The sequence below is a fragment of the Ahaetulla prasina genome, chromosome 4, assembly GCF_028640845.1.
Source record: "Ahaetulla prasina isolate Xishuangbanna chromosome 4, ASM2864084v1, whole genome shotgun sequence".
NCBI classification, from domain to species: Eukaryota; Metazoa; Chordata; class Lepidosauria; order Squamata; family Colubridae; genus Ahaetulla; species Ahaetulla prasina.
In genome coordinates this window covers 89,042,917-89,057,187 of record NC_080542.1, presented here as the reverse complement: position 1 = coordinate 89,057,187, position 14,271 = coordinate 89,042,917, and the positions used below count along the sequence as shown (strand labels likewise).

Sequence of the window (14,271 nt, the reverse complement as noted above, 5' to 3'; positions counted from 1 at the left end):
GAGGAGTTGAAAGGAAGAGTAAGGAAGGAATTTGAACTTTGGTAAAGATTGGGACTAATTGGATTGAGATTTTAAAGTGAAAAAAGGTGGAGTGTGGATGAACAATTTAAACGAAGAGGCTTGGAGTGTGAATTAGAGTGACAGTAACAGTGACAGTGCATATTAAGAGGAGCAGACATCTTGGATGAAGGAACTGGAAAGTAGCGAACGGAAGAGGATCTGAGTGCAAGGAAGTAGGAGAGTGGAGAACTTGTTTAGAATCACCAAGAAACTTTAGGCTGGGGAGATAAGAAGCCAGAGGTGTATATTGTGTATAGTGTCTATTTAGAAGTAAATAATATGGTATATGTCTAGATTTTCTTTATTTTTATTATTTGTTGTTTTTGACTCTTGAAAATAGTGATATATTATAAATTAGTGTATATAAATAGATAAATCTAATTGAAAATAAGAGTAAATAATTTAGATTTGGAGTAACTATTAATATTATCTCTCTTAGCTTTGTATCTTTGCCTATGTACCCCTTCTTTATCTTTATCTGAAGTAATATACTCATGTTCAATTAGGTATTGTTAATTTAAGTTATAGTGGAAATAGATATTGTTAAGATTATTTCTTTATTATTAATTATATTATTAACTAATTATACTATTTAAATATCTAAGCATCTGATTATTCCAGTTAATGAATTCTAAAAAAATGTAATTGAGAGAATATTCAATATTTAAGGGTTGATCATAAAAATAAACTTCAGGAGGAGAAAGGAAATAGAATTTTGTATGGTCTTGTGGATGAAATTATTTAAGAAACTAGATCTGTCAAATATTACAACAATGATCAAAGTTGCAAAAAAAGTTACACAAATGACGGCCTCGCCAACAGGACAAAAACTGATAGGGGACATGCTGGGAGGTGAGAAAGCAGGGACCTCAGTAAGCTTACAATGCATACAAACAACTCTGAATATGATTCAGGAGATACTTCTAAAAACACAAGAATTGATTGGGAAAAACTATGAAGAATTAAAAAATGACGTGGACAAAATGAAAGGTGACATAAAAAAATTAGATGAAAGAATGGAAGAAATACAGGAGTCAATGGTTAAGAATGAACAGAGGATAAAAGTAGTGGAGGAAAGAACAGAGCAGACAGAAAAAAATTGGAAGAGACAGAAAAGAAACTGATGGCAAAAAATCGAGAATTTGAAGAGACAATAACATTTCTGGAAATGGACAATTCCACATTTTATTTCTGATTTCAGAGTATCCAAGAAAACAAGGAAGAAGACCTCCTGAATTTTATGGTAGAGTTGCTGGCAGGTAGTTTGAAGATGAGTAACAGTGAATTGCAACAATGGATTGATGAACTGTATAGGGTACATACTAACTATGCAAGGCGAAACAAATTGCCAAGGGAGGTGCATATACGGTTTATTAAGAGGACAATTAGGGATGAAATCTATAGGAGAGCCCAAGACACAACAATGACATACAAAGGAAAAGAGATTCTGACCCAGAACAAATACCCAGAAGGGTAAGGAAGCAAAGATGGAGTTATCACTTTCTCTCCTCCCAGCTTATTAGATATAAAATCATGTTTAGGTGGCTGATTCCAGAGGGCTTGCTAGTGACCTGGCAAGATAAAAAAATTAGATAAGATACAATAGATAAAGCATGGGAGTTTTATAATCAGTGCTTAGCAACCTATGAAGAGAGGAAGAGTGGGGAAGAGACATAGGGTAAGAGCCAGGAAGAAGGAAAAGAGTTGGAAATGGAAGTACAGGAGAAGGTGGAAAAAGAGGAGCAGGAAAGACTAGGGACAAGGTCAACGACACAACAAAACCAAACAAGGAAAAGAAACTAGGGCAGTCAGTAGAAAGTAAATGGACAAAGAAATTAAATTAATCTCGATCAACATCAATGTCTTAAACTCTCCAGCCAAAAGAAGACAAATTTTAGCTAAATTACAAAAATATAAAACAGATATCACATGCCTACAAGAAACCCACATCAAAAGACAACAACAGCATTTATTGGAAGCGCCTAAATTAGGAAAATTTTATTCAGCTCTTGCATCACAAAAAAAGAGAGGAGTAGTTATATACATCAAGGATTGGTTACAACCAAAGCAAATTTATGCAGATGAGGAAGGAAGAATTCTAGTAAATGAGATAATGATAAGACAAAAAAATATGACATTGGTGGGTATTTATGCACCAAATATTAGATATGGGGAATTTTATTACAAATTACATAAAAAGTTAGTGCGACTGGAAAGTGAAAATATTTGTTTAATGGGAGATTTTAATTCGGTTGTAGATTCAAAGCAAGATTATAGTTCGGGGAAAGAAAGAAAAAAAGAGGAAGACACTACCACCGACTTTTTTTGATACGGTGCAAGAATTGAATCTAAAAGATATCTGGAGGGAACAAAATCCACAAAAAATATAAGGTTCTACATTTAGGCAAAAAACCCAAAATGCACAGGTACCATATATGTGGTACCTTGCTCAATAGTAGTAACTGTGAGAGGGATCTTGGAGTCCTAGTGGACAACCATTTAGATATGAGCCAGCAGTGTGCAGCAGCTGCCAAAAAAGCCAACACAATTCTGGGCTGCATAAACAGAGGGATAGAATCAAGATCACATGAAGTGTTAATACCACTTTATAATGCCTTGGTAAGGCTACACTTGGAATATTGCATTCAGTTTTGGTCGCCACGCTGTAAAAAGGATATTGAGACTCTAGAAAGAGTGCAGAGAAGAGCAACGAAGATGATTAGGGGACTGGAGGCTAAAACATATGAAGAATGGTTGCAGGAACTCGGTATGCCTAGTTTAATGAAAAGAAGGACTAGGGGAGACATGATAGCAGTGTTCCAATAGCTCAGGGGCTGCCACAAAGAAGAGGGAGTCGGGCTGTTCTCCAAAGCACCTGAGGGTAGAACAAGAAGCAATGGGTGGAAACTGATCAAAGAAAGAAGCAACTTAGAACTAAGGAGAAATTTCCTGACAGTTAGAACAATTAATAAGTGGAACGACTTGCCTGCAGAAGTTGTGAATGCTCCAACACTGGAAATTTTTAAGAAAATGTTGGATAACCATCTGACTGAGATGGTGTAGGGTTTCCTGCCTGGGCAGGGGGTTGGACTAGAAGGCCTCCAAGGTCCCTTCCAACTCTGTTGTTAAGTTATGTTATGTTAATCTAAACTGGAATTCTCTTATCAATCAATTGGAAATTATGAATTTTGGGGAGAAATTTAAAGACTTAACTAGAACAATTTATTTGAAACAATCAGCTAGAATAATAATGAATGGCAAAATAACAGAGAAGAGGGGTAAGACAGGGATGTCCCCTCTCATCCCTATTATTTATATTGTCTTTAGAGATATTATTAATACAAATAAGAGAAAATCAAACAGTAAAGGGTTTGAATATAAAGGAAGAATATAAAGTCCAAGCATTTGCAGATCATCTAGTATTTATCATAGAAGATCCTTTGGAGACGGGGACCATCTTGATAAATGAAGTTGAAGAATTTGGTAAAGTAGCGGGGCTTAAAATAAATAAGGAAAAAACCAAAATGCTAACAAAGAATTGTACAAAAAGACAACAAGATGAATTGAAAAGGAAATTGGAGATTAAAATTGTTAAAATATTTCAAAATAATAATAATAATAATAATAATAATAATAATAATAATAATAATAATAATAATAATAATAATAATAATAATAATAATAATTTAATTCTTATACCGCCCTTCTCCCGAAGGACTCAGGGCGGTTAACAGCCAGATAAAATAACAATCAAATACAATACAATAAAACCAGAATTAAAAAACTTATTCAATTTAGCCAATAATTTAAATATAAAATACATAACATCGTAAAACCCCATTAAAAATCCTATTTAAAATCCATTTTATGCCAGTTGAAATATTTAGGAATAAGGCTTACAGCAAAATGTTCCACAATAAAAGAAGTTAATTACGATAAATTAACACAACAAATACAAAAAGATTTAGATATCTGGGCTAAGTTACAGCTAATAGGTAGAATAGCCATAATAAAGATGAATATATTACCTAAATTGTTATATCTATTTCAATCTATACCAGTTAGGCTAGGGAAATTAAATACTTAAACAGAATGATAGATAAATTTATTTGGCAGGGAAAAAAGCCTGAAAAAAATGTAAACCTCTGCAGGACTCCAGAACCAAAGGAGGCTTCTGCTTACCAGATTGGGAATTATATTATCAGGCATCCACAATAACTTGGTTAAAAGATTGGATTCAACTAAGAAATAAGAGAATTTTAATACTGGAAGGCCTTCACCTCCAATTGGGATGGCATGCGTTCCTCTGGGAGGGGAAAATTAAAACGCATACATGCTTCCAGAGACATCTAGTGCGAAATGCTTTGATCAGTATTTGGGATGTTATAAAGAAAAATCACTATATGAAAGTTCCAGTTTGGATATCAACGATGGAGGCCATAATCTAGCCCAATGTATTGGCCTTAAATAAATGAAATTGGAAACTTAAAGTCAGAACAGGATCTAAGAAAACAAGGAATAAAAATAGATTGGTGGCCATACTTATAGATCAGAACAAAATATAAAAAAGATAAGGAACAATTTGGCATATACAGAGAACAATTGGAGCTTGATAAGATATTACTAGGATCCAGGGTGGATAGGATTACCAAAATGTATAATTTTTTGTTAAAATTTAAAATGGAAGAAGAAACCGTCAAAGAAACAATGATCAGTTGGGTAAGAAATTTTGGACGTAATATTTATCTGGATCAATGGGATAAATCGTTGGAGAGAAACTACAAGCTAACAATGTCAGCTGCTTATAAAGAAAATCTGTACAAAATGTTTTATAGATAGCATTTGCCACCAGTGAGATTGGCAAGGATGTTTCCAAATAAGTCCCCAAATTGTTGGAGATGTGGTCACAAACAAGGGACATTCTACCACATTTGGTGGACCTGCCCTAAGATTAAAAAATTTTGGGGGAAGATAAAAAACTGGCTGGATGAAATAACAGGGCAGAAAATAGAAAAAAATCCAGAACTATTCCTATTGGGCATTCAGAAAGGGAAAATGGAAAGAAATATACAATATATCATATTACACATATTGACGGCATGTAGAATTGTGATAGCACAGAATTGGGAACATCCAGATATCCCACTGGATCAAATTATTATATATATATAATAATTTGTGATCACACATTGCTCCCAGAAGCACGAAGCTGAAGCCTGAAGATGACGAATGAGACTTCGTCGAAATGTCAACAAGACACTTCCAATTTTACGCGGGAGAAAACCCGAATAACCAAAGACCTACATACAAACACCCACGAAAACCTCAGAAAACAAATATATATATATATATATATATTCGATCTAAATAAAATTTATAAACAAAACAAAACAAATAACACAGTTATCTAAGCAGTGAAGAAATTTAATAAACAAATAGTAAATAAATACATTCCCTTCATGGATTACTGCCTTGTCGTGGCGAAGGGGCTTGTGTAGCTCATGAAGCTATGCTGTGCAGGGACATCCAAGACAGACAGGTGATAGCAGAGAATTCTGACAAAATGTGATCCACTGGAGAAGGAAATGGCAACCCATTTCAGTATATTTGCCATGGACAGTACAAAAAAGAAAAAAGATATGACACTGGAAGATGAGCCCCTAAGGTCGGTACAGTGTCCAATATGCTACTGGGGAAGAGCAGAGGCTAGTACTAGTAGCGCTAGAAAGAATGAAGCGACTGGGCCAAAGCCGAAAGGACGCTCAGCTCTGGATGTATCTGGTGGTGAAAGGAAAGTCCAATGCTGTAAAGATTTTTTCTCCATAGGAACCTGGAATGTAAGATCCATGAATCAAGGTAAGCTGGACTTGGTCAAACAAGAGATGACAAGACTGAACATCGACATCTTAGGAATCAGCAAACTAAAATGGACAGGAATGGGTGAATTTAATTCATATGACTATCAGGTATACTACTGCGGGCAAGAATACCTCAGAACAAATGGAGTAGCCTTCATAATCAATAAAAGAGTAGGAAAAGCAATACTGGGATACAATCCCCAAAATGACAGAATGATCTCAGTTCGAATCCAAGGCAAACCATTCAATATCACAGTAGTCCTAGTCTATGCCCTAACCACTGGTGCTGAAGAGGATGGAATTGACCGGTTCTAGGAAGCCCTACAGCACCTTATAGAATTAATACCAAAAAAATCCCCCTTATCATGGGGGATTGGAATGCTAAAGTAGGAAGCCAAAAGATAACCAGAATAACAGGCAAGTTTGGCCTTGGAGTACAAAATGAAGCAGGGCTGATAGAATTCTGTCAAGAGAATATGATGGTCATAGCAAACATTCTTTTCCAACAACCCAAGAGACGACTCTACACATGGACATCACCAGATGGTCAATAGAGAAATCAGATTGACTATATGCTCTGCAGCCAAAGATGGAGAAGCTCTATACAGTCAGTAAAAACAAGACCAGGAGCTGACTGTGGCTCAGATCATGAGCTTCTCCTTGCAAAATTTAGGCTTAAATTGAAGAAAGTAGGGAAAAGCCTCAGGCCACTCAGGTATGAACTAAATCATATCCCTGATAGTTGAATATACAGTAGAGGTGACAAATAGATTTAAGGAATTAGATCTGATAGACAGAGTGCCTGAAGAACTATGGATGGAGGTTCGCAACATTGTACAAGAGGTAGCAACTAAAACCATCCCAAAGAAAAAGAAATGCAAGAAAGCAAAATGGCTGCTGAGGAAGCTTTGCAAATAGCTGAGGAAAGAAGAGAAGTGAAAGGCAAGGGAGAAAGAGAAAGATACACCCAGTTGAATGCAGAATTCCAGAGAATAGCTAGAAGAGATAAGAATACATTCTTAAATGAACAGTGCAAAGAAATGGAAGAAATAGAATAGGGAGGACCAGAGATCTCTTCAAGAAAATTGGAGATATGAAGGGAACGTTTCATGTAAAGATGGGGCATGATAAAGGGCCAAAATGGCAGGGACCTAACAGAGGCAGAAGAGATTAAGAAGAGGTGGCAAAATTACAAAGAAGTACTATATACAAGAACGAGCTTAATATCCCTGATAACTACAATGGGGTGGTCACTGACCTTGAGCCAGACATCCTAGAATGTGAAGTGGGCCTTAGGAAATCTGAGCAACAACAAAGCTAGTGGAGAAGACAGTATTCCAGCTGAGCTATTCAAAATCTTAAAAGACGATGCAGTAAAAGTGCTACACTCAATTTGTCAGCAAATTTGGAAAACTTGTCAGTGGCCACAGGATTGGAAAAGGTGAGTTTACATTCCAATTCCAAAGAAAGGCAATGCCAAAGAATGTTCAAACTGTCATACCATTACACCCATTTCACATGCTAGTAAGATTATGCTTAAAATCCTACAAGCTAGGCTCCAGCAGTATGTGGATTGAGAACTACCAGAAATACAGGCAGGATTTTGAAGAGGCAGAGGAACTAGAGATCAAATTGCCAACATAGCTGGATTATGGAGAAAGCTAGGGTGTTCCAGAAAAACATCTACTTCTGCTTCATTGACTATGCTAAAGCCTTTGATTGTGTGGATCACAACAAACTGTTGTTCTAAAGTTCTAAAGTTCTAAAGAGATGGGTGTACCAGACCATCTTATTTGTCTCTTGAGAAACCTGTATGTGGGTCAAGAAGCAACAGTGAGAACTGGACACGGAATCACTGATTGGTTCAAAATTGGGAAAGGAGTCCAGGAAGGCTGTACACTGTCGCCCTGCCTATTTAACTTATATGCAGAGCACATCATGAGAAAGGTGAGGCTGGATGAATCAGAAGTTGGAATTAAGATTGCCAGGAGAAATATCAACAACTTCAGATATGCAGATGATACCACTCTAATGGCAGAAAGCGAAGAGAAACTAAAAAGCCTCTTGATGCGGGTGAAGGAGGAGAGTGCAAAAGTTGGCTTGAAACTCAACATTAAGAAAACTAAAATCATGGCATCCGGTCCTCTCAATTCCTGGCAGATAGATGAGGAAGAAATGGAGGTAGTGACAGATTTTATTTTCCTGGGTTCCAAGATCACCGCAGATGGAGACTGCATTCAAGAAATTAAAAGAGGCTTGCTCCTGGGGAGGAAAGCTAAGGCAAATCTAGACAGCGTACTAAAAAGCAGAGACATCACCCTGCCAACAAAAGTGCATATGCTTTTCCCAGTTGCAATATATGGCTGTGAAAGCTGGACCATAAGAAAGGCTGAGCGCCAAAGAATTGAGGTGTTGACCTCTGGTGCTGGAGAAGACTTCTGCGAGTCCCTTGGACTGCAAGGCGAACAAACAAGTCAGTCCTAGAGGAGATCAACCCTGATTGCTCTATAAAAGGCCAGATCCTGAAGATGAAACTGAAATACTTTGGCCACCTAATGAGAAGGAAGGACTCACTGCAGAAGAGCCTAATGCTGAGAAAGATTAAGGGCAAAAGAAGGAGACGACAGAGAATGAGGTGGCTAGATGGAGTCACTGAAGCAATAGGAATGAGCTTAAATGGACTGCAGAGAATGGTAGAGGATAGGAAGGCCTGGAGGAACATAGTCCATGGGGTCACGATGGGTCGAACATGACTTCACAACTAACAACAATAAATAAATAAATAAATCCCAAGAGTAGGGAATTTGGTCGCTTACAACCTGCCTCACCATTCTGAATACATTTTTTAAAATATTAAAAATAAAAATAATTATAAGCCATTTCTGATCAGCCTAAATGATCTCTCCTAATGATGCTGTGTTTCTCATTTCTTTTGTACTACATGGGAGTGATGCATTCTTAGCATGCCTTTAATGAAAAAATATATTTATGTGCTAATCTTTGCATGGAATCCATGATATTAGAAGCAGAACTTGTGTCAATTGCCTGCTCTCATCCTTCAAATGGACAAACCTGAGCTTCCATAATAGTGCTCTGAGAATGTTAACTTCCTTACCCAGGAGGTCAATATGTTTATGGCCCACAAAAAAAAGGGAGCAGAAGGGAAGGACTTTTTGAGAGGACCAAAAAGTGATTTAGAAGTGACAGGCATTCCAGAAAGGAGTGCTTTTTGCAGTTGTAAAGTTTTAAAATTAAGCATATCTTTTCCTCCTATTCATCTGAATATTACTAGATAAACTGTGTGAGCCATTTTATATATGATGTACTAAAAGTAATAATAACTCACCCATGGAATATGTTGGGCAATATCTTTGAAGATTTTATTAAAAGTCCAAGAGACTGGATTACCTGAAACCCAAGTTCAAATTGGAATATTATCTGTCCTGACACCATAAGGTTCATTGCTAAATATTTTTATTTTATTTTATTTTATTTTATTTATTTTATTTTATTATTTTATTTTATTTTCATCAAGCATGTATTCTATGACAGATACAAGTGTAAACATAATTATAAATACATGTAAAGGGTACGAATAAAAGAAAACATTAGGACAGAGACAGTAGGGACGCTGGTATGCTTATGCACGCCCCTTACAGACCTCTTAGGAATCAGGTGAGGTCTACAGTAGACAGTCTAAGGTTAAAATTTTGAGGATTTGGGGAAGAAACCACAGAGCCAGGTAGTGCATTCTAGGAGTTGACAACTCTATTACTGAAGTTTATTTTATGAAGTCTAGTTTGGATCGGTTTACCATGAGTTTGTATCTATTGTGTGCTCTTGTATTGTTTTGATTGAAGCTTAAGTATTCATTGGCTGGTAGGACATTGTAGCAGATATGTATTATGCATATCTGCTGTCAGACCAAAGAGGGTGAAGTTCTAAGTTGTCTAAGCCCCAAATTTCAAGTCGGGTGGCATGAGGTATTTTGTTGCAAGCAGAGGAGTGGAGGACTCTTCTTGTGAAATATCTCTGGACTTGTATTAATGTCCGATATGCAGTGTGGGTTCCAGACAGATGAGATGTATTCAAGAATTGGTCTGGCAAAAGTTTTGTATGTCCTAGTTTGCAGTTCAATATTACTGGAGAAGAAACTACGCAAGATTAGGTTAACAACTCTTAATGCTTTTTTAGCAATGCTGTTACAGTGAGCTCTGGCACTTAGATCATTTGAGATGAGTACTCCAAGGTCTTTGACAGAGTGACGGTCATTTGTTAGGTCATATCCGTCCAGCTTGTATTTTGTGTTCTGTTTTTTTTTTTGCCAATATCGTAGAGATCATCTTGGTGGCAGGACATGAACAAGCCAAAGCTAGCACATCACATTTTTATTTCCAAGCTGAAAGTTTGCATCTAGGTTTATCCAAACCAAAAAGTTCTCACAATTAATAAAAACTTGTTCATTGTAAAATGCTATAGCAGCATCTAGTGGCTTGCTTAGGGCCTCTTGGCTCTATCACAAGCTGATCATTCTGTAACTTTGGAAAAAAGGTTCTTTTCTCTTAAGTTGTTTTCAGAGCACATAATGCAAAACAGAGTATACCTTTTAAAAACATTTATAAGCTTTTGTGCTGGGCTGACATAATATTTGTGATATTTTTTTTTTAAAATGTGCCAAATTTTAAGGAAATTCATAATTATTCCATAGAAACTATGTTGGGGAGGGGGGGAGAGAGAGAGAGAGAGATTCTTTAAAGAAAAAAACACTTTAAAGTAAAAAGCATCATTCTCCATCTTTGTCAACATGCTTATTTCTTAATGTGTTTTGAAAAACATAAAAAAATGATCTTCATTATTCACTGATTTCATATTTGCAAATTCACCTAATTGCTAAAATTTATTTGTAACCCCAGAATCAATATTTATATTGTTTTTGTGATTATTCATGGATTTACATAGAACAACGGAATATTTGAGTTGGCCAATTCCAGCTTGGCCAGCTGACATTCCCAGCCGAGGTTCAGTGTTTGCTAATTCAGTGTTCATGGTGACTATAGAACACAGCAAATAATGATAACCTGTATTTTCCACTTAATAAAAAAACTACTTTAAATGATAAAAACAAACAAACAAGTGGGCTTCCTCCATTTCATAGTCCAGAATTGCTTGATTGCTGAAAAATCTCACTGTTTGCCAATACTTGCAAAAGCTAAAATATTCGGCTACTTTGGAAATTTTTGATTTATTTTTTTGCACCATTCCAAGTGGGCTAACACCAGTTCTTTTTTTAAGATACCAACAGTAAGATATTTTCAGCAAGTAACAAAAAGGGTTTTTGGGAGTGGTCTTGGAAGATTTTTGTTTGGGCTGTTTTACTATTAGCTTGTTTGGCAGTTTCTTGATAGGGGTATTGTTTACTTCTTGATTATAGGTTTGATGTTAATCTTCGTGCTAAACTATGCTCACCTGGGTGTTGATTGCTGGTGGGGAAGCGTTTTAATCTTTTTGTTCTTTCTTTGGCTTGTTAAATGTCTCTTTTGCATGGTATGTAGATGTTGCTTATGTCTATGTGTCTATTGATGACAAATTTGGCAGAGTACCAGGCTTCCAGAAATTTCTTTTGCACTTTGGAACTTGGCTCAGTCTTGAATGGTCACAGTTTCCCAGTTGAAACCATGGTTATATCTGTCCATATGAGTCTTACAAGACTAGCAGAACACATCCACGAACCCCCAACTAGCAATCAGGAGACATGATGAAAAAACTCTTTAATTTCACAACATATGGACACACTTAACCATAGTTTGGTTAATGAAATGTTTGCAGGAAAATAAACAAGCTCAGAGAGCATCAAGGTCCCCTCATTTCAACCCTGAGCTACAAATATTCTCCTAGAAACAATAACAATAGTAACAATAAATCAAGTGAGTGTATCTTTCAAGCCAGATTCTATTAACTGAAGAATATCCAGGTATTTTGACTACAATAGCAATTTTTGATTTTTACTATTTTGCTCCTATTCTCAGTGCTGATGGAAAAATTGTAATGAAGATAACTTTCATAATTGCACATTTTCCTTCCCTTTTTACAGATTGTGAGATAGATATTTCTATAGGGGTGGATATTTCTGAACCGGTGAGGTCTCCATCTGCAACCAGTTTGAAGCAAATAATACAAGCATTCTTGCCCCAGATCCTTCAACAAATGAGTATAGTAAACAATATCAGTTGTACTGCAGTAACTTCAGATGACATCAGGTTCAGGTACCAAGTATACACAGGAAGTAGCTCAACTTTGTTTGACTCAAGTTTTGAAAGTTACAGTGATGAAATCTTTCAGAAATTCTGGGCTGTACAAACAACTGTGGAAACTTATTTGACAGTGGACTTCTTGCAGTCTTTCTGGAACAAATCAATTACTGAGGATTCTGCCAATGTGAAGGTAATAATTTTGCTGTTATTATATGTAGCAGGAATGACCTAAACACATTTCACTGAATATTGAGCAATTCCTTACTTTGTTCCTGGTATGTGAAATTGTCCTCTGAGGAATAATCAAGAGTTTAAAAAATGAATAAAGGAAAGGAAGCTAGAAGTTCATCTAATGTGAAAACAGTGCTGTCTTCCAATCCTTGCAAGGCAAAAAAATTGGACAGGGCATGGCAAGGAATTATCACATCCTTTTAGGTATCTGCAGAGTGATGAGTGATGCAATTATCATATAATTAACCAAAAATTTGGATAGCTAGGCAATAGTCTTGCAATCATTCTGGATCATCAAAACTCTACATTGTTACCATGACCTTCAGAGATATCTGAGGGGGCTGTCAAACCTAATTTGTCTTTTTTAAAAAATGAATGTAGCCAATTTCATTTTTATTTATTGGCAGAATTGGAGGCATAATCATTTGTTTGGTGGCTAGGAAGAAAATTGCTGGTAGACAATTACTCTTAACCCAGATAGAATGATGGAAGCCATGTTTATATATTATAGGAAGAAGAATAAGACTTCTATCTCAGCTACAATGTTTACCATTTTGACCCACCTCCCCAATTGGCCACTTAGGATAGCAAAAATGGCTCTTAATTTTCCTAATTAAAAGTAACAGTCCATTACAAGGCTGTGTCAAATTTAAGAAAGTGAACTTTTACAGTCAGTTGCAAGTTCTATCATATTTTTTTTGATATGCCAAAGCCTCCTAAACTGGGCTTTCCTGCAAAGCCCAGCTATGTCATATGCCATCTTCATATATTATTTTTCAATCACAGGCTTTTCTCATATTTTCTGATGGACCCGATGATAGGATAGATATGCTTAAAACTACAGTGGATGGTCTCCATGGACAAGGTATTTGGATAATAACAAAGATCTTTGCATTTTACTACTGTACTATAATATTTGTTTATTTGCAAGACAGATTTCAAGGAAAGAAGATGTTTTAATTTTTTGGAGTCTGTCTTGCTTACCCTCCCTTTTTTTTCTTTACTTACAATGAAACTGTAAAAGTTATTCATCTTGGAGATGGTGCATAAATACCATCAATTTGTGTAGTGTAGTTTCCAGGATGAAGACAGAACCTCCTAGGCCAGGGTAATTTTATTAGGGATTGCCAAACAGCATTTTAAAATCATGGGCCTCTTTGAAATATTACATAGAGAACGATAATTTCTCATAGAGAAATATAAGCAATGCAAACAATCAAACTCATTCTGTCTTAAAAGCTAATAATTTTTAGCCAAAAAAAATGATGGATTACAGTTCTTTGATGCATGATCATTCCAGTACTTAACAAGAAATACGGGGCATTCAATGCTGGAGATAGATGTTCTGAAACATCAATAAAAAAAATATCTTGGTACTTTAAGAAACGTTGAAATCTTGTGTGTCCTGAAGGCTCACAACAAAAAGAGGAGGAAAATCAATCAGCTATTTTACAAAGTACTTGTTGCTGAATAATTGTAATAAAAACTAAGGAGAAATTTCCTGACAGTTAGAACAATTAATAAGTGGAACGACTTGCCTTCAGAAGTTGTGAATGCTCCAACACTGGAAATTTTTAAGAAAATGTTGGATAACCATCTGACTGAGATGGTGTAGGGTTTCCTGCCTGGGCAGGGGGTTGGACTAGAAGGCCTCCAAGGTCCCTTCCAACTCTGATGTTATGTTAAAAGAACAGATTCTAACTTTCTTGATTTATCTGCAAAAATGATATCCTCTAAAAAGAATTCATTTCAAAACACATTGGGTATAAAACTGTTATATTTTCACATCTGTCCTGAAGGTTTTTTAATTTTAGTGAAATGTGCTCAACATGTGTTAAAGAGACAACTGATCCCAACAGCTTCCTTGCTTC

The 14,271-nt window shown here is 36.1% G+C and overlaps 1 protein-coding gene across 1 annotated transcript in view; it reads left to right on the top strand.

Annotated features, from left to right (window-relative positions):
* The window catches only part of LOC131198230 (collagen alpha-3(VI) chain-like), a 126,194-nt gene that overhangs the window by 24,196 nt on the left and 87,727 nt on the right, over window positions 1–14,271 (top strand). The window contains exons 9-10 of the mRNA XM_058182722.1: window positions 12,010–12,359; window positions 13,187–13,265. Coding sequence (XP_058038705.1) covers window positions 12,010–12,359; window positions 13,187–13,265 — 429 coding nt within the window. The remainder of the gene's footprint in view (window positions 1–12,009; window positions 12,360–13,186; window positions 13,266–14,271) is intronic.